The sequence below is a fragment of the Thamnophis sirtalis genome, unplaced genomic scaffold (genome assembly GCF_051295495.1).
Source record: "Thamnophis sirtalis isolate CommonGarterSnake01/CBP01778 unplaced genomic scaffold, rThaSir2_p1.2 scaffold_2, whole genome shotgun sequence".
Lineage (NCBI taxonomy): Eukaryota > Metazoa > Chordata > Lepidosauria > Squamata > Natricidae > Thamnophis > Thamnophis sirtalis.
The window spans coordinates 54,980,018-55,000,874 of record NW_028261382.1 but is presented as its reverse complement, the minus strand read 5'-3'; the positions used below and the strand labels follow the sequence as shown (position 1 = coordinate 55,000,874).

Below are 20,857 nucleotides of genomic sequence, written 5' to 3'. Positions count from 1 at the left end.
GGGGTAGCTCGTTCCAAAGGGTTGGAGCAGCCACAGAGAAGGCCCTCCTCCGGGGAGCCGCCAGCCGGCATTGTCTGGCTGATGGCATCTGAAGGAGGCCCACCCTGTGGGATCTCACCGGCCGTTGGGAGGAATGGGGCAGTAGGCGGTCTCTGGCCCTAAGCCATGTAGGGCTTTAAAGAGCCGAGGTGGCGCAGTGGTTAGGGTGCAGTACTGCAGGCCACTTCAACTGACTGTTATCTGCAGTTCGGCTGTTCAAATCTCACCGGCTCAGGGTTGACTCAGCCTTCCATCCTTCCGAGGTGGGTAAAATGAGAACCCAGATTGTTGGGGGCGATATGCTGACTCTGTAAACCGCTTAGAGAGGGCTGAAAGCCCTATGAAGCGGTATATAAGTCTAACTGCTATTGCTATTGCTATAAAGATGATAACCAACACCTTGAATTGCATCCGGAGACCAATAGGTAGCCAGTGCAGCGCGCAGAGGATAGGTGGAACGTGGGTGTACCTGGGGGCACCCAATATCGCTCGTGCGGCTGCATTCTGTATGCAGTCTTGGCATCTTTATCTGGAATTGCAGGAGATATCTAAAATCTTGCAAGTTGTGGGCCAGTTAACGTTTCTCCTGGGAGAAACCTCCGAAGGACCAGGCTGGCTAGGGGGCTAGTCTGGGGGAGAGGGGGGAAGAACTAGTGGGAGACACGATAGTGGTCTTCCAATATTTGAGGGGCTGCCCCAAAGAAGAGGGGTGGGGGTTGTCAACCTATTCTCCAAAGCGCCAGAAGGCCAGCCAAGGAGCAACAGATGGAAACTAATCAAGGAGAGAAGCAACCTGGAATGAAAGAGAAACTTCCTAACAAAGAAAACAATTAACCAGTGGAACAACTCGCCAGCAGAGGTTGTGGGTGTCCCCTCACTGGAAATTTTCAAAAATGGACTGGATAGCCACCTGTCTGAAATGGGATGGGGTTTCCTGCTTGAGCAGGGGGTTGGACTAGAAGACCTCCAAGGTTCCTCTCAACTCTGTTATTCTGTTATAGATCATGTAAGTGACCTTGCACTAGATGATTGATAGATAGATAGATAGATAGATAGATAGATAGATAGATAGATAGATAGATAGATAGATAGATAGATATGGATGGATGGATGGATGGGTAGATGGGTGGATAGATAGATAGATAGATATGGATGAATGGATACATAGATAAATGGATGGATGGATAGATAGATGGATGGATGGATAGATAGATAAATGGATGGATAGATAAATGGATGGATAGTCGGATGGATAGATAGATAAATGGATGGATAGATGGATGGATGGATAGATAGATAGGTAGGGATGGATGGATGGATGGATGGATGGATGGATAAATGGATGGATGGATAGATAGATAGATAGATAGATAGATGGATGGATGGGTGGATCGATAGATAGATATGGATGGATGGATAGATAGATAAATGGATGGATAGATGGATGGATGGATAGATAGATAGATGAATGGATGGATAGATAGATAAATGGATGGATAGATGGATGGATGGATAGATAGATAGATGAATGGATGGATAGATAGATAAATGGATGGATAGATAAATGGATGGATAGATGGATGGATAGTAGATGGATGGATGGATGGATGGATAGATAGATGGATGGATGGATAGATAGATAGATAGATAGATAGATATGGATGGATGGATGGATAAATGGATAGATAGATGAATAGATAGATAGATAGATAGATAGATAGATAGATAGATAGATAGATAGATAGATAGAGTAAGCCCAGCTGGTCATTAGCTAGATCATATTAGTGGTCTGTGGGATTTAAAATTATGAATTTGATGGTCCCTGTCTGAGGTCTGAAAGGTTGGTGACCCCTGGGTTAGATTAGGTAACACTCCCCCAACTCCATTTTTTTAAAAAAAAAATTATATATATATCTATCTATATATTTTTAGGAAAGCCCAAGAAGAGATGATTTCTGAGCTCAGGCAGCAGAAATTTTATCTGGAAACTCAGGCTGGGAAATTAGAGGCTCACAACAATAAGCTGGAGGAACAGTTGGAAAAAATCAGCCATCAGGACCACACGGACAAGACTCACCTGCTGGAGTTGGAGACGAGGTTAAGAGAGGTAAAAAATTATATATATATTATTTATATATATATATATATATGTTATACAAATATAACACACATACATATATGTATGTATGTATGTATGTATGTATGTGTATGTATGTATATATATGTATATATATATATATATATGTGTGTGTGTGTGTGTGTGTGTGTGTGTGTGTGTGTGTGTGTGTGTGTGTGTATGTGCGATATATATATGTGTGATATATATATATTGGATATTCCTACCGTTCACACGACCGAGTAACTACCATTTCTGCAGGCCTGCCTTTCTTAAGGACATCTGCCAATCCTACAAGATCAGATAACTCTCCTTAGTCCCTTTCCTGAAATATTGCCCTGGATGGGAGTTAGTTACGGGCAGCAACCTTTTAAAACCAGCACGGTGCCCTAGAGGGAAGAAATGAGTTTCCCGTTTAATCAGATGGCATCGAGTCTGTTTCTCAAATGCCAGAACACGTTTTTGGCAGGGTGTAAACAGAGACAAAAGGCTGTGTCTGTGTGTGGCGGGGGGGACGGGGGACTATCAAATTATCAACAAGCACATTTGTGATCATCTGTGGCTTCCAGAGATTGATTCTTGATAGGTCAGAGCAATACCGTTGAGTTGAAACATGGAAGTTCCCTTTCTTCCACATTTGCATTAACCAGCGAAAGGAGGAGCCAGATTGTTGGGGGCAAGAGGATGACTCTGTAAACCGCTTAGAGAGGGCTGGAAAGTACTGTGAAGCGGTATATAAGTCCAAGGGCTATTGCTATTGCTCTCTCTCCCTCTACCTATCATCCATCCATCCATCTATCTATCTACTGTATCTATCTATCTTCACACACAGCACTGGCATGCATAAGAATATGGCATAAACTTGTTTTTTAAAAGGCATCTTTGGTTTGCGTTAAAACAACTTCAACGCACGCAATGTTCTGATTGCACCACAAACGCAGTAGTCATCCTTACCTTTCACAGAGGCACTGAGTTTTATAAATAGGAGCATGATAGAGTAGAATAATCATATCCAAGGGCCAGTGGTGGGTTTCAAAAACTTTTGGAACCTCTTCTGTAGGTGTGGCCTGCTTTCCGGGTCCACTGGTGGAACCTCTTCTAACCGGTTCGGTAGATTTGACTAACCAGTTCTACCGAATAGGTGCGAACTGATAGGATAGGAACCCACCTCTAAGTACAACACACCTGTATATATCATTAAATATTATCCATTAACATTTCCTTATTATTATTGTAGTTAACTAAAAATTATTTACTATTTATCTCGGTAGATTTGACGAACCGGTTCTACCGAATAGGTGCGAACTGGTAGGAACCCACCTCTGAGTACAACACACCTGTATATATCATTAACATTTCCTTATTATTATTGTAGTTAACTAAAAATTATTTACTATTTATCTCACCTCTCTTCACCTCAGGTCCAAAAGAGATTGTACCTTTATAACCAGCTCTAAACAGAAATTTATTAATGATTTATAGGTCTTTTCCCTAAGTCCCAGATTACAATTTGTTTTCCTCTTCTAAATTTAGGTGGGTCTTATAGTCAGGTGCATCTTACAATCCCCCCAAAAAAATACGGCAAGCCAAGATGACAGAAAATAATGAATGAGATTGTATATTTTAAAGTGGGTCCAAAATGTTTGACCCCCCAGACGACATGCCGGTTAATGGGAAATGGATTGTTTATTTAAAAATAAAATAAAATAAATTATTAAAAAAAAAATTCTGTCCTTCCAGGTTAGCCTGGAACACGAAGAACAAAAATTAGAACTGAAACGGCAACTGACTGAATTGCAGCTCACCCTCCAGGAGAGGGAATCTCAGATTTCAGGATTGCAAGCCGCCCGGGCAGCTCTGGAAAGCCAATTGAGGGAAGCTAAAACCGAATTGGAAGAGACCACGGCCGAAGCCGAGGAAGAGATCCAGGCGCTGACGGTAAGCTTTTGAACTCCGGGCTGGGGTCGGGAGCACGCGCCCTGCTGGCTCTTGAGAGCTTGAAGCGGTGGGCGAAGGTTGGAGACGGCCCGTTTCCTGTTCAAAACATCTGGAGAACGTTCAAAAGGCTCCATGAAAAAGCTTCTCCACCCATTCTTTCATTCAGAAAGATGCCATGTTTTGTGGGATCCTGGATTGTTTTCTTGCAGGCGTTTCCTTACCCAGCTAGGTAACATCATCAGGGCTAGAATGTAGTGGGAGAGAAGGAAGAGGAGGAGGATTGTGGGGTCCTTGTTGCTTGTTGGAGCTTAGCCATTTTCTGGCAGGCGTTTCATTACCCAACTAAGGTGAGAACATCAATGCAAACCCCACTCCCGTCTAGAACTGATGATGTTACCTAGTTGGGTAATGAAACGTCTGCAAGAAACACGCTCAGTGAACACCAAGGATCCCACAGTCCTCCTCCTTTTCCTCCTCCCTCTTTTACTCCACTCCTCAAAAGTTTTATACTCAACCGTCAATAATGAAATCAGCCCTATACTTCATAGCAGAGGTCGAATCTTGTCCTTCCTTTTGATGTGGAGACTCTAAAAGGAGTGCAGAGAAGAGCAACAAAGAGGACGAGGGGACTGGAGGCTAAAACATGCGATGAACGGTTGCAGGAACTGGGCCTGGCTAGTCTAGTGAAGAGAAGGACCAGGGGAGACAGGATAGCAATCTTCCAATATCTAAGAGGCTGCCTTCTCCTGTCTTCTCCTGGCCGTTTCTCACTCCAAAATTGGAAGGACAGACCTCTTGTTACCTGGTTCACCTGAAGAATAAGTACTGCTTTAAAAAGCCCCAGTAAGACCACACTTTGAATGCATCCACTTTTGGTACCCATATTATAAAAAAGATGTGGAGACTCTGGAAAGAGTGCAGAGAAGAGCAACAAGGAGGATTAGGGGACTGGAGGCTAAAACATAGGATGAACGGTTGCAGGAACTGGGTATGTCTAGTTTAAGGAAAAGAAGGACTAGGGGAGACACGATAGCAGTCTTCCAATATCTCAGGGGCTGCCCCAAAGAAGAGGGAGTCAAGCTATTCTCCAAAGCACCTGAGGGTAGAACAAGAAGCAATGGGTGGAAACTAATCAAGGAGAGAAGCAACCTAGAACTAAGGAGAAATTTCTTTAACAGTAGGAGCCGAGGTGGCGTAGTGGTTAGGGTGCAGTACTGCAGGCCACTTCAGCTGACTGTTATCTGCAGTTCAGCGGTTCAAATCTCACCGGCTCAAGGTTGACTCAGCCTTCCATCCTTCCGAGGTGGGTGAAATGAAGACCCAGACTGTGGGGGCAATTTGCTGACTCAATTTGCTAAAAATCTGTAAACCGCTTAGAGAGGGCTGAAAGCTCTATGAAGCGGTATATAAGTCTAATAAATAAATAAATAAATAAATAAATAGTTAGAACAATTAATCAGTGGAACAACTTGCCTCCAGAAGCTATAAATGCTCCAACACTGGAAATTTTTAAGAAGATGTTGGACAGCCATTTGTCTGAAACAGTATAGGGTTTCCTGCCTAGGCAGGGGGGGTTGGACTAGAAGACCTCCAAGATCCCTTCCAACTCTGTTATTCTATTCTATTTTATTCTTTGGTAATAAAGCAATATTTGCCCTTTTTTGCCAATAATCTGGCATGGCAGATCCTTGGGTAACAGCATTCATTTCCTTTTTTTAAAAAAAAGAATTAGATTTGGTCTTCAAAACATTCGTAATACAAACTTGAAAGTCCATCTGATCTGGTGCTTCCCCTATTTCAATTTTCTTTCTAACTTCTGATGTATCCAAATGGCTTTTCAGAAGTTGGGGGGCAGTGGGGGGGGGATTGAATCCAATCTAGCCAAGGTCTGGCCATGGTATTGGTGGCTGGGTTCTCTTCCTTGCCAAAGCAGCTATGATTTTTTTTTGGGTGGGGGGGAGAGGACAGGGACCTAGGAATTGTGAAGTTACGGAAGCGCCCAACAGCTATGCTGTTTCTGCCTTTGAGCTGCGTGATGGAGCTTGAAGTTTTTTGGAAAAGGACTTCTGGAGAATGAGAGGGGGATCCGGCTGCAACCCCTGTCACCCCACTGACTCCAGCTGTTCTTCTGCCCCACTGATCAGCCCTGGTGGATTTGGCTGATCTGGCTGTCTAGGCAGGTGTCTTCCCCCACCCTTCCCACCCCATGTGTGTCTCTCCTGAAGCTGCAAGCTTGCTGTAAGAGAACAACCATCCAGCTAGAGGTATAACCAGTCTTTAGTCCAAGGATCTTCTGTATATGTACCTTCGGGGGCTTAGCAGAACTGGGCAAGAGGCATGGTCTTTCAGTTTGGGAAGTCCACCTCCCATGTAGGACACGCAGAAGTCACGGATGTCATGATATCGCAATCTTGGGTTCGTAAGTGACACCGCTCGGCTTCACCCAATCAAAAAAAACATCCCTTTTTATTAAGCTCATGGGAAATCCTCTCATTCACATCTGGCTAAGTCCCGTCAAACAGTCTTTCAAGGGTGAATTTACAACCACAGACCTTATCAGACTTGGAGAGCTGCCAGGCCGATATCTCCCAGATGCCACGCTGTAGCAGAAATTCCTTGGCAAGAAGTCACAAACAAATCTTCGCAGTAATTTAGCCAACTAATTATCTCCTGCAAACTCCACTCCCCTTTTGCTCCTTTTTATTCCCTCTGGGAGGGGCCATTCACCATCCATCTGTGCCTTTATTCCCGAGTCGGCCCTTGTTCCTTAGCTGTTCCTTTCTCCTGGCAACGCTGCGCATGCACCCATCAGGAACAGGCTCCAGCTGTTCTTCTGCCCCACTGATCTCCAACTCCAAAGGCAGTTGATAACCGTCGGACGGCCGTGGCCCCATCCCTGCTTCCAACGCAGAGCCCACATCAGAGCCTTCCCCAGACTCCAGGACTGGCCCATCTTCCTCCCCAACCTCCCCACTGTCTGACTCTGCCGCCAGCTCTGCTGGTGGGCACGCGAACAATGCCAAAGCGTGACATCCTTTAGAGCCAATTAGTTTGGATAGCCTTCTGCTAAACTGTATGGTGATTTTGTATACAAAACTGGTCTGACCCCCTCTTCCATCCAGTAACGAAAGCCGAGACACGCTTAATGAGAATGTCCTTTAATAACAAGACCAGAATCTTGGTGGCTGAAAGCCAAGTAAACAAACAGATAAGGACCTTGGCAGCAAGGCCGACAAACCTTGGCAGCAATTCAGATTAACTCTGGTAGCAATCCAGCCTGCCAAGTTAGTTTCTCTTTAGTCAAAGCGTTGACTTCTGCAAAGAGGGGTGTGGCAAAAGCAGTCTTTTATATAGTCTGGAGAAGAGCCTAATGACCATCAGCTGAGCGTAATTACCTCCTGTAATTACGTAGTTGTTCTTGCCGCTGAGTAGCTCTTCGATGGCGTGCATCGCAGAACAACTCCCTGTTGGTTTCTGGATCACTCTCCCTTGTCTCCTCCCCACTGATCCAAGGCTCAGGCACCACCTAGTGGCCAACCAGTCTCTCTGCGCCCTCCTCTGAGTCGGAACCCTGTCCAGGGTCCTCCACATCCTCCAGGGCCGACTCATAGGGCCCCTCGCTGTCGGAGTCTGGTGGCAGCTCCAACGGCTCCTGCTGGGCCACAACACAAAACACAGTGTAATTGCTTTGCAAATACCTTGTTGCTGAAATTCCGGAGACTTCCCTGCTAGTTGGACTTCCGTAGCCTTTCTCAACCTCGTGCCCTTCATAGATGTTGTAACTGCCACTCCCTAAAACTTCCAGGCAGCACCCCCGATCGTTGCACTTGGCCAGGCATAAAAATCTGGGATTTTGTGATTCTGGCTTGTCTGGAGAGCATTAGGTTGCAGAAACCTGGAGTCCTCCACCCTGAATATGTTGGGCAAATGCTTTTATATACATCGGCTTTGGTGTCAGACTCAAATCTACATCTCAGTTGGTGTCAGACGCAAATATTAACAGATGTCCATAGAGACGAACAGTTTGCCAAGCTCTCAGAGGTTGTGTGATTCTGTTAGTTTTCAAATTCAGTAGGTACAAATTGCCCAAATAGCAATAGGGAAGAAGGTTGCGCATGTGCTATAATAATCCACATCTTGTTGGTTGATTGCTTTCTTGCACACCAAGTTGGCCATTGCTCTTCAAGGCGGTCCTTTTCAGTGGAGGTCCGTTTTCCTTCCTTCAAGCGTCCTTCCATACCTGTGGAAGCTTTGGAAGAAGGACTTAACTTTTAATCCACTAATTCCAAAAATCGGTTGACTTAAGCTGTAAAATCATACGCAGTCTTTCCCCTGCCAAAAGGAGCCGTTTCCATCTCGTGCTTCCACTGTCGCTGATCTTCATAGGTAAAAGTTCCCCTTGCACATATGTGCTAGTCGCTTCCGACTTTAGGGGGCGCTGCTCTTCTCTGTTTCAAAGCCGAAGAGCCAGCGCTGTCCGAAGACGTCTCCGTGGTCATGTGGCCGGCATGACTCAACGCCGAAGGCGTACAGAACGCCGTTCCCACCAAAGGTGGCTCCCTATTTTTCTACTTGCATTTTTTTACCTGCTTTCGAACTGCTAGGTTGGCAGAAGCTGGGACGAGTCATGGGAGCTCCCTCCGTTATGCGGCGCTGGGGATTCGAACCACCAAACTGCTGACCTTTCTGCTCGACAAGCTCGGCGTCTTAGCCACTGAGCCACCGAGCGTCACATTTGGGTGACATGACCATGTCTCAGCGTCTCCCCCCCCCCGCAATGCAGCTGGTTGGGGACAAGGAAGCCCCCTCCGTTTCTAGTTGGTTCCTTTTCAATTTGCTGAAACAGTTTTTTGCTCTCTTAAATGCCTTTGATTCAGGATGTTTGGATCAAACGCAGCGGGGAAAAAACATCCACTGAGCCCGGAACCTTCAGAGTAAGATTGGAGAAGGACTTTGGCGCTGGGTGCGTGGGTGTGTGTTGAGCTTTGTGGGGGTCACATTTTGCTTGTTAAACAATAATAATAATAATATACCCTGTTTCCCTGAAAATAACTCCTCCCTGGATAATAAGCCCAATCAGGCTTCTGATGTGCTAAAATAAACCCAACCCTGAAAATAAGCCCTCCCCAATAATATTTAGATGCATGCACAGCTGGCCCCTGCCATCTCCTCTGTCGCGCAAACAACCCGAGGTGACGCGGTTAGGCCGGAGGGGCGTGGGTAGGGAGGGCGGAACGTTCCCTCCACATCTCCCATGCCCTTACCTAACGGCCGCTCCCGCCAACCTAGCCGCCACGCCTCTACTGCCACGCTAATGGCCGCCGCAAAAGCCATTAGGGAAGAACAGGGAGGCAACAGCCGCGATGGGACATCCGGCCGGGCCGACGGCATGGTACAGAGTCCTGGGAAGAATGGCTGGAAGCGCCTGCACGGCGAACAGCTGGCGGGCGGCCGCATTGCGCTGCAGCAGCGGTGCAACACAGCTGCAGCCATGAGGTGACCACGCTCGCCGTCTTCCACACCTCAAAAATTAATAAGACCTCCCCAAAAATAAGGCCCAGCGCTTATTTCAGGGGTCAAAAGAAAGTAAGACCCTGTCTTATTTTCGGGAAAACACAGTAGGTTTTACTAAAATGCCCGTCAACGTCTTTTTTGGTATCTCTAGGCCAGTGTTTCTCAACCTTGGCCACTTGAAGATGTCTGGACTTCAACTCCCAGAATTCCCCAGCCAGCAAAGGCTGGCTGGGGAATTCTGGGAGTTGAAGTCCAGACATCTTCAAGTGGCCAAGGTTGAGAAACACTGCTCTAGGCTTCCTTTTATCGCCAGGAATTGTTGGTTGTGGGAAGAGGTATTTCCTTAGTATACTGGAATAGCTTCTTGTAGACATTTCCAGGGATTGATTTTTCATTGGCAGGTTCTCCTGATAGACCGGTAGTCCTCAACTTACAACAGTTTGTTTACTGACCGTTCAAAGTTATAACGGCAGGGGGGGGGAAGTGACTTGCGACCTATTTTTTACCCTGTAGCATCCCCACGTGATCAAAATCCAGATGTTTCGCAACTGTCTCGTATTTATGACAGTTGCTATGGATCTTAACAACCACTTAACAACCATCTTACTAACTTATCAGCCGCGGCGATTCACTTAACAACGGTGGCAAGGAAGGTGATCAAATGGAGCAAAAAAAACCCCCACCTCACCTAACCAAGGTCTCACTGAACAGCAGAAATGTGGGGGGTTGAATCGTGGTCGTAAGTCGAGGACTACCTCTTCCGCCCTTTCGTTTCCAAATGCAGAAACCAAGCACGGGAAATCCCACCCGCTCAGCGACCTACGTTCCTCCCCTTCCCCCTCAAAAAAACAACAGGGTCTTTAGCAGACAAGATTGCGGGGAGCTGGCGCAATGTTTTGTCATAGGCTGAGGTGAAGAGAAGATAAAAGATAGAAGAGCCGAGGTGGCGCAGTGGGTAGAGTGCAGTACTGCAGGCCACTTCAGCTGATTGCTATCTGTAGTTCAGCGGTTCAAATCTCACCGGCTCAAGGTTGACTCAGCCTTCCATCCTTCCGAGGTGGGTGAAATGAGGACCCAGACTGTGGGGGCGATATGCTGACTCTGTAAACCGCTTAGAGAGGGCTGAAAGACCTATGAAGCGGTATATAAGTCTAACTGCTATTGCTATTTCCCCCTCTAGCTTTCGTCTTTGGAACAAGATTGCAACAGCCTGTGCGTTAATTAATATTTTAAAAAATAAAATAATTCAAACGGCGCTAGGGACAATAACTGCATCCGGCAAATGAATTAATTGGCACAAAGAACCAAGATCGCACTTAAGTTGCAGTTTTACGCACAAGAATTTGGGCAACTAACATTCAAGGCCTAAATTGGCGCTAGATAGAGAGTTAACAGAATGAACTAAGTCTAAGTTCAGAGGTTTAGACTTTTTGTGGGAACGTAACGATTCTAGGCTGGTGACTTGTTTGACTCCTCCCTCGCCGGCCCTGGCACTACTTGTTCTTCGAACAAGTTTCTTTGGAGAGGCACACATATAATGTGGTTATTTCACAGCACCAACCTTCAGTTTTATGCACGTCCTTTGCCCCCCCACATCATGGATAGGAGTGAAACCCCCCAAAGGGGCTTTTTCTAAAGGCAGCTGGACTTTTTCTTGGTTTTTTTTCCTTGAAGACGTTTCGCTTTAAGAATCTATTTCGGTTCTGACTTGAGTGGTGGAGGATGGAAGGATTTAGATTCCTTTGCAGGCATCTGGTGGTTTAACATAGAATCTACTTGTTCACGACTGCCAATCGTTGACGACCGGGCAAGGAATATAAACCCTTTCATCCTCCATCCTTCCGTCCGAACTGAAGAAGCTTCTTTACAGATTTTTATTATTTTTTTCCCTTCTACAATACCTTACAGTCATTACATCAACATTGATATGTCATCATACCTGTACATGTATATAATATTTCACTTCTATATTTACACACCTTTATACACAGTTCTATATATATTTATATACAGTTTTTTGGCTTAATTAATTTTATTCTTGTTTTGCAGCCATTTGTACCAATTGTTCCAAATTCCATAATATTCCGACTCTTCTTTATCTTTTAATTTCAGTGTTCATTTGTCCATCTCTGCACAATCCAAAGTTTTTTTTAAATCACTAATTTATCCGAGGGGGTATTATTTTGTTTCCAGCATTGGGCAAATGCTATTCTAGCTGTAGTTAGCAGATGTGTTAATATGTACTTAATTTTCTTTGTATATTTCCCTTGGATTATTCCCAGTAGAAAGATTTCGGGTTTGTATTTTATCTGTTCTCCTGTAATTTCTTGCACCCATTTCCAAATTTTTGTCCAATATTTTTGTGTTTCCGGGCAGGTCCACCATATGTGATAATAAGTCCCTTGTACTTTTTTTACACTTCCATCAGGTCGGCTTCATGTCTGGGTACATTTTAGCCAATCTTGTTGGTGATAAGTGCCAACGATAAAACATTTTGTATATATTTTCTTGAAGTGCTGCTGATCGTGTTAGTTTATAATTTGTGTTCCAAATTCTTTCCCAAGCTTCTTGGATGAGAAGGGAAACGACTTCAAGGAAAGTCCAGTTGCCTTTTGAAAAAACACCTTTGGGACAACCATGGATGAGCGAGAAACTCCATAGATGTTTAGATACGATTGAAAGTTTCAGAAGATGCCTGAGGCCTACCCGCCTGGGTTGTTGTTGTTATTTTTTAGCTCAGCCAGGACTAGCAGCCTGCAGGATCTTCCCTCCCTAATCTTTGCTTGCTGGTAGATTGTTCTATGATTCATTTAGCCAAACGCTGTTGGATGCTGCCTCTGATGTATGCAAACATTGATGATCGAATTCTTACCTCCTCTAGGCACATAGAGATGAAATCCAGCGTAAATTTGAAGCCCTTCGTAATAGCTGCACAGTGAGTATTCAACCGAGATCCTTGAATTATTTTGAAAAAATCAGAGGATGAGGAAGGAAACGGTCCACGTTTTTGTGGCTCTGTCTGCTCCTTGGGAAGGCAAAAGGCTTCGGAAGGAGTCGTGGGCTTTTCCCCCCGGGCTAGCAGAACCGAGACTGATCTGAATTCTTACTTGAGAATCTCCAGAAGAAAATAGATAAATAAATAAATTCTCTCTCTGGAGAATTTGAAGCGTTCGATCTGGCCACTTTCAAAAGCCACCCGAAAAACAATTGGAAAATAAAATTTAAAAAATCTCATTTCGGTGCAGCTAATAAGAATGGTTTAAGCAGCTGCCACAAACGATGGGTCTATATATATATATATGACATTTCCAAGACCGTGTTGGGTAGTAGCTTATAGGCTCGGGCCTCCAGCCAGCCTCAATGTCTCTTTAAGATGATATACTCCCTCACCCTGTAGATTCCACTGGGAGACACACAACCTTCCATCCTTCTGTAAGGCAGAAGCATTTGGCGAACGTCGCTTTATTGGGGATTGGCAACGCAAGCGTTGCGTTTTGCTGCAAGCTGGGGGAATGGCTGCATGCACGGCTGCCTCGCTGCATTCTTTGCCGCAGGTTCCCCTTGGATGGAAAAGGCCGAGCCACCCTTAGGTGCCTCTCCGCCCTTACCTGCCCCCCCCCAACTTCCCAAATCATGCATGCAAGCTCTCATCTCCACTTTTCCTTTCCTTGCATCTCGAGCGAGCCCCTCGCCATCTCTCAACGCGCCTCCAAGGCTGCCACTTGCATGCGGAGCAACGCACACCAGATCTTGCGCCGACAAAATGAATTGGGGGGGGGGGTGTTGTCCTCGAAAAAATACATCTTTTGCAACGAGACCCTCCCCTGAGCAAGGGAAGCTGACGTTGCTCAAAAAATGGGCGTCGTCCGGTTTGGTTTGGTAGCTGCTGAGTTCAGGTAGATTTTTGAAGTGGGGTAGAAAATGTTTTTTAAAAAAAACCACGTTGCAGACGCTTCAATAGACTTTAGCGAAGAGCCAAGGTGGCGCAGTGGGTAGAGTGCAGTACAGCAGGCCACTTCAGCTGACTGCTAGTTCAACAATTCAGCGGTTCAAATCTCACCGGCTCAGGGTTGACTCAGCCTTCCATCCTTCCGAGGTGGGTAAAATGAGGACCCAGATTGTGGGGGCAATATGCTGACTCTGTAAACCGCTTAGAGAGGGCTTAAAGCCCTATGAAGCGGTATATAAGTCTAACTGCTATTGCTATTGCTATTTAGCAATCCTGCAGCCTGAAACAGCTGATGATCAGGAGAAAGTGAAAGGGAAACTTGCTCTTTGCTCCAGGAAGCAAATTGCTGGGAGGCAGAGACAGAATTTTTTTTTCTCGTGCTAATCAGGCTGTTTTCTGCAAGGAGGTAAGTCAACAACTATAAATGCCTATAGAATGTTCAAATCATTAGACTTATTTTTTAAAAGACTGCTTTATTATTGTTCTAGACACCTTAACAAAATGAAGAAGGTTTTTAAAATAAATGCTTGATCTGAAAAGGCCCCGTGCTGTTGTTTTAAAAAGTGCTATTCTTTTAAATAGCAGAGAATAACTATACTCCCAGAAAGCACATCAGTTTTAACAGCATCTGTATAAGCATAGTCTGAAATATAACACCACAAATAGTGTATGTTGTCTGTGCTGTTTGTTGTAAGGAGGCAAATTGCTGGGAGCCAGAAGCAGATATTTTTCCCTTGTTTTCCTCCCCAAAATCTAGGTGCGTCTTATACTTCGGAGCATCTTATACTCTGAAAAATACGGTAATATGAAAGAGCACCTGTCATTTGGCAGCGCCTGTTAGCAGGCATCCACTCACCCGCTGCCCGCCACGTCCCATACCTTGTTGCGTCCCTGCTGCATCGCCAGCCGTCCCATTAAAGCGAACGGAACTGTCGGTGAGTCCACAGCGGGCCGCTGCGAGAAGAGACGCCGAGTGCTCTTTAAAAAATTATGATTTAAATCGAAGTCGATTCAAATCAAGCCTTTTTAAAGTAGTGCTTTTAAATCGACTCAATTTAATTCAAATCCACCCTGGTCCTGGCCAACTTGCTGTGGGACGTTTTAATCATTCGATTTCATCGCCGTATTTTCCAGACGATAAGACGCACCGGCGTATAAGAGGCACTAAGATTTCGAAGAGGTAAGTAAGAAAAAAAAAGTTTTTGTCCTCCCTGGCCCCCCAGGAGCACTCTGCAGGCTTCAGCGGGGCTGGGGGGGGGAGGCAAAAATGCCCCCGTTTTTTGTGAAAAACAGGTGGAAAACAGCATTTTTTGCAAAAAGCCTCCGTTTTTCGCAAAAAGTGGCCCATTTTTCACCCTTTTCCTTGCAAAAATGGGATGCAGGAGGCCAAAAATGGCTGTATTTGTTGTATAAGACGCACCAACATATCCGTGCTCTTTTATAGGGGAAAATGGTGCATCTTCTACTCTGAAAAATATGGTGTTTCAAACAAAAACGTTGCAATTTTTGACATTCACGTGCCATTCCGTCCTTCCTTTCGTCTTCTTTCTGTTCCACCGTTTCTTTGATCTTAGTGTAACTCTGGTCCCGCAGGGAATTCTCCCATGACAACGGAAATGGCCACAAGTGGCGAGTTGGCCACAGTGAAATTGTCATAGACCTGTTGTTTCTGTATGTGTACCAAAGCGGCAAGGATTTTTTTCTTAATATATAAAATACACTTTTTTCCGTAGTGTATTAATAGCCAGGCTGCAGACTGGCTGCTAAATTCAGAAATAGCTTGGAGGAGGATGTAAGACATTCAAGGAAGTCACTCTGGAGAGCTAAAATATCCGTTACGGCAAACTCATTGACCCAAACTTGAATGAGGTTTGTTCCCCCCCGGTGTGCCTTGATTTTGGTTCGCCGTCGTTCACCAAAACAGTGTTTTGATTTCCTAGGAAATTTAAAGATAGGTTTCGGTTTTTTTTTTCCCATTAAACCCTCGCTGTTTTATTGCTGCAACAGCCTCCTTGGTGCCTCGGCAGGAGGAATTTTGCTCTCCTGGCGATATTTCCTGACGGAGAACAGGAGGTGCAGACGGCTGCAGTTATTCTTAGCCGAAATATTATGCTAAACCTGAACAGCCGAGGGTATTTATGGCTCGTAAGGATGCTGGGATGTGATTCATGAAAACAGGATTGCGTTGTATATCTATATCTTCTTCTATCTATATAAATACTGCTCTGTGTGTGTGTGTGTGTGTGTGTGTGTGTGTGTGTGTGTGTGTGTGTGTTCCAGCATAACTCTGGAACGCCTTTGAGCAATTTCAACCAAACTTGGTACACAGATGACTTACTCTCTGGAAACAAATACTGTGGTAGTAAGACCCCTAAAACCCCTCAGGGTGTGTGTTCTGTTAAGATACAGCCTCCTGTGCCTTAAAATGGCTTCTACTGTACTGCTGTAAAATGTCTTCTACTGTACAGCGCAGTGGAGTTGCCGGATTTACAGTACTCCACAAGGGGGCTCCCTCGGGTCAGAGGGAAAATCCAACATTAGGGATTACGGTTGGTCCGGGCATTCCCCCCCCCCCCCCTATTAATAAATACCTGGGTAAACACCGGGGTATCGGCTAGTATAAAATAAGCCTGTTGCATTAGATCTGTTGAATTTTATCCCATTCACCAGGTAACAGCCCACCTGCCAAAGATCAAGTTAAATAAAGTTTCTTTTCTTTTCTTTTTTTTGGGGGGGGGGGAGGGAGAGGTTCTCCTGCCTAAATCGTCCCATCCCTTGGTCTCTGCCCGCCTGTGTATTTTTCCCTCTTCCACCGAATTCATTTCAGAAATCCTTCAGCCTCTTAAATCTTTTACACCTCTTTTACACCAGGGAGCAAAGAAGGCATAAGGCAGCACCGCATGAGGTGAATTGGAAGAAGGCCCTCGTCCTTCAGATTTTAAGCTTTTTTTTTTTCCTTCCTTCCTTCCAGCTCGTTGAGCAAATCAGTGATTCAAAAGGCTGGATCGAGGGGGGGGGGGGAATGGTACACGTTTTAATCGTGTATTTTGCATTTTAATCGTGTATTTTGCTAAATTTTACACGGCATAGGGGGCCTTATTTTAATTGCGATGGTTCAGACAGGAGTAAACAAAACGAACAATGGATGGTGGAACTGTCACAGTGTACAGCCAAATCCTGACTACAGGTAGTTCTCGACTTACGACCGTAATTGAGGCCAACGTTTCTGTCGCTAAGCGAGGCGCTGGTGAAGCGGGTTTTTCCGCCCGTTTTATGACCTTGCTTGCCACAGTTGTTAAGTGAATCCCTACGGTTGTTAAAGTCGGGAACACGGTTGCAAAGTGAACCTGGCTTGCCCCCTAACACAGCAAACCCTTTGAAGTGAACACAGTGATTCTTTTATGAGGAGCATCAGCAACACCCACAAAAACGTTTCTCTCCACCCACAGGGTAACAAGTTTGTCCGGCCAGGAGATGAATAGTTGTCTGCCACTTCTATTCATCTCCACCCCCTGCCTTTTATCCCCAGAGCTAGGGTGGGACTTTGTTAGCAGTGGTGGCTCTTCCGTCCCAAGGACCGGCCCATAGATTTCCACTGCTCTCCTGTGCCACATCTATTCATCTCCGCCCCCTGCCTTTTATCCCCAGAGCTAGGGTGGGGCTTCCCTAGCAGCGGTGACACTTCCATCCCAAGAACCGGCCCATAGATTTCCACTGCTCTCCTCTCCTCTGCCACATCTGTTTATCTCCACTTCCTGCCTTTTATCCCCAGAGCTAGGGTGGGGCTTCCCTAGCAGCAGTGGCTCTTCCATCCCAAGGACCAGCCCATAGATTTCCACTGCTCTCCTCTCCTCTGCTTTCTGTGCATCCCCTGCGTCAGGCACTGGAGCCAGCTGTTCCTCCTTCCTCATCAGCCACCTCCAGACCTGGAGGCTGTTGACTCTCCATCTGAGGGCTGATGGATGGCTCAGGCTCTGCCTCTCTCCCTCCCTCCCCCTCTCTCCCCCAATCACCTGGTCTTCCGGTTTCTGTCATGCATACGCATGCAAAGACCACCATGCATCCCGGAAACTGGAAGCTCAGCTTCCTGGTGTGCGCATGCGCGCCATGGAGTTGCTCTCCTGTTTTCCAGTGCTCCTGCACGTGTGAAGATCCAACTGGCCAGCACGCACATGTGCACCGGAACCTGGAAGAGCAATGGGCAAAGCCAGCGTGCCTGGAGAGAGGACCCTGTGTGCCATTTCTGGCAGGTGTCCCATAGATTCGCCATCATGGTCATAGAAGATGCATTAAGCCAAAACCGATTTGTTATTTAACCATCTTCTCCTGCTGGATTAGGCTCTAAACTCTGTCCAGTCTATGGTTGACCTCCAGGTGCCTCCATCCAAGTGGCCTTGTTTTCTAAACTCGGTCAAAGGATGAGAATTCTGTATATTCCTGCTTTTGCCTCTGGCCCCCGCTCTTCAGAGGCCCCCGTGCCTCTGAAAGTATAAGCAAAAGCATTTTATTTTTAATGACTAAATAACTACTGATTGAGTCTATCTGAGTTACCAAGGTAACCTCAAGTGTTGTACCAAGTTTTATAACTAACCTGTAGCCGGGGTGGTGGGGTGGAGAGAACTATTTTCTTATTTATGTCCTCGCATCCACTGTCTCTTTTACTAGTAAATTGAAATTTGAATGTGTCAGGTGTTAATTTTTTTTATTTTTTTGCAACCATTGTTCATTTCCAATCGATATGAGAAGCTACTCACAGCGTTTAGTCATACCTGGATCCAGTGGTGGGATTTAAAATACTTTACTACCGGGTCTGTGGGCGTGGCTTTATGGGTGTGGTATGGCTTTGTGGGCGTGGCAGGGGAAGGATACTGCAAAATCCCCATTCCCTCCCCACTCCAGGGGAAGGATACTATAAAATATCCATTCCCTCCCCACTCCAGGGGAAGGATACTGCAAAATCTCCATTTCCTCCCCACTCCAGGGGAAGGATACTGCAAAATATCCATTCCCTCCCCACTCCAGGGAAGGATAGTGCAAAATCTCCATTCCCTCCCCACTCCAGGGGAAGGATACTGCAAAATATCCATTCCCTCCCCACTCCAGGGGAAGGATACTGTAAAATATCCATTCCCTCCCCACTCCATGGGAAGGATAGTGCAAAATCTCCCTTCCCTTCCCACTCCATGGGAAGGATAGTGCAAAATCCCCATTCTCTCCCCACTCCAGGGGAAAGATACTGCAAAATCCCCATTCCCTCCCCACTCCAGGGGAAGGATACTGCAAACTCTCCATTCCCTCCCCACTCCAGGGGAAGGATACTGCAAAATCCCCATTCCCTCCCCACTCCAGGGGAAGGATACTGCAAAATCTCCCTTCCCTTCCCACTCCATGGGAAGGATAGTGCAAAATCTCCCTTCCCTTCCCACTCCAGGGGAAGGATACTGCAAAATCCCCATTCCCTCCCCACTCCAGGGGAAGGATACTGCAAAATCCCCATTCTCTCCCCACTCCAGGGGAAGGATACTGCAAAATCTCCATTCCCTCCCCACTCCAGGGGAAGGATAATGCAAAATCCCCATTCCCTCCCCACTCCAGGGGAAGGATACTGCAAAATCTCCCTTCCCTTCCCACTCCATGGGAAGGATAGTGCAAAATCTCCCTTCCCTTCCCACTCCATGGGAAGGATAGTGCAAAATCTCCCTTCCCTTCCCACTCCAGGGGAAGGATACTGCAAAATCCCCATTCCCTCCCCACTCCTTTCTGATCAACAAGCATAGCATCTTAGCCACTGGGCCACCGTGTCCCACCAGATGCTTGTTAGCTTTATATTTTTTTTATCAAAGGATGAGAAATAGTTCCTCCCCTCCTTTCCTGTCTCCCTCCCCATGCGGCTGAACCGAGGAAATAGAATGGTTTCCCAAAAACGGGACCTTCAATATACAATGAACCGAGGAGATGCTCTTAGGTGGACAATGTCTAAGCATGGGAGCCTCGTTGTCAGGATGTTTTCTTTAATTGCCGTGGGTGACATTTGCGTTGATTCCTATTCACATCATGTTATTCCTCCTGTTGATTCTTTCTCTGTTGCCGGGGAAGAAAATGGAGACATTGTCATTGGTTGGGGAGTCACAACCACGCGAGCAAGTTGTGTGGGTTGGGGGAACTTTTCAGAAAAGTGATTTCGTTATTAGTCGAGCATTTTGTCCGGAAACTCGACGCGGTTTAATACCTCCTTCCCAAATTGTGGGGGTTTTTTTGTGCTTCAGCCACGCGGTATGTCTTCGTCCAGTTTGCCTCCCTTTTCTGTACGGCCTGGCGGTCTATCCAGCAGCATTGGAAACATCTGGGGTGGGACGAAGCAGTCCATCTTCACCCCCATTCTGCTTTAATGGACCTCAGCTTTCTTTGCTTCGTAAAAGCGTCGTTGCCCGGTTCTTTATATGCCTCTCGCTGAAGTGCTTCTATTAGCTTTGCCTCTCTAAAATGCGTATGAATGGCAGGTGCTCGTCACATTTCACCCCATGGTTAACGCTAAATGGGAGTGGGCGGCCGGTTAGGTGTTGGTAACAGCTCCCGAAACACGGCAAATCCTCTGAAGTTACCTCAAAGATTTCCTTTATGCGGAGCGCCGGCAGCCCCGGCAAAATGTTACTTTCTCACCGCAGGCTAACAAGTCCGTCCGTCCGGAAGATGAAGAGTTGTCTGACGCATCTATTCATCTCTGCCCCCTGCCTTTTATCTCCAGAGCTAGGGTGGGGCTTTGCTAGCAGTTGTGGCTCTTCTGTCCCGAGAACCGGCCCATAGATTTCCACTGCTCTCCTCTCCTCTGCCACTTGTATTCATCTCCGCCCCCTGCCTTTTATCCCCAGAGCTAGGGTGGGGCTTCGCTAGCAGTTGTGGCTCTTCCGTCCTGAGAACCGGCCCGTAGATTTCCACTGCTCTCCTCTCCTCTGCCTTCAGGCACTGGACCCAGCTGTTCCTCTGCTTCCTTATCAGCTACCTCCAGACCTGGGGGCTGTTGACTCTCCATCTGAGGGCTGTTGGACAGCCCAGGCTCTGCCTCTGTCTCTCTCTCTCTGCCAGTTCCATTCCCTCTTTCCCCACGGAGCTCTCAGGTTGCCTCGATCCTGACCCTGACTCCAACGCCGTCGCTTCCTCCTCCGATTCGGCTGCTGGAGGGGCCGGAGGGCAACTGGGCACAAAACCCTGGTTTTCCTCTCTTGTTGAAGTAATCTCGAAAGAGTCACTGAACAGGTAACTTGCCTCTCTCCCAAGGCCTCTCCGCGAATCCTCAGTATCCC

General features: G+C 46.4%; 1 protein-coding gene across 1 annotated transcript in view; it reads left to right on the top strand.

The window, feature by feature from the left end:
• Positions 1-20,857, top strand: part of CIT (citron rho-interacting serine/threonine kinase) — a 136,661-nt gene that overhangs the window by 69,861 nt on the left and 45,943 nt on the right. Inside the window, 3 exon segments of the mRNA XM_087705637.1 lie at positions 1,972-2,146; positions 3,896-4,093; positions 12,489-12,542. Coding sequence (XP_087561763.1) covers positions 1,972-2,146; positions 3,896-4,093; positions 12,489-12,542 — 427 coding nt within the window.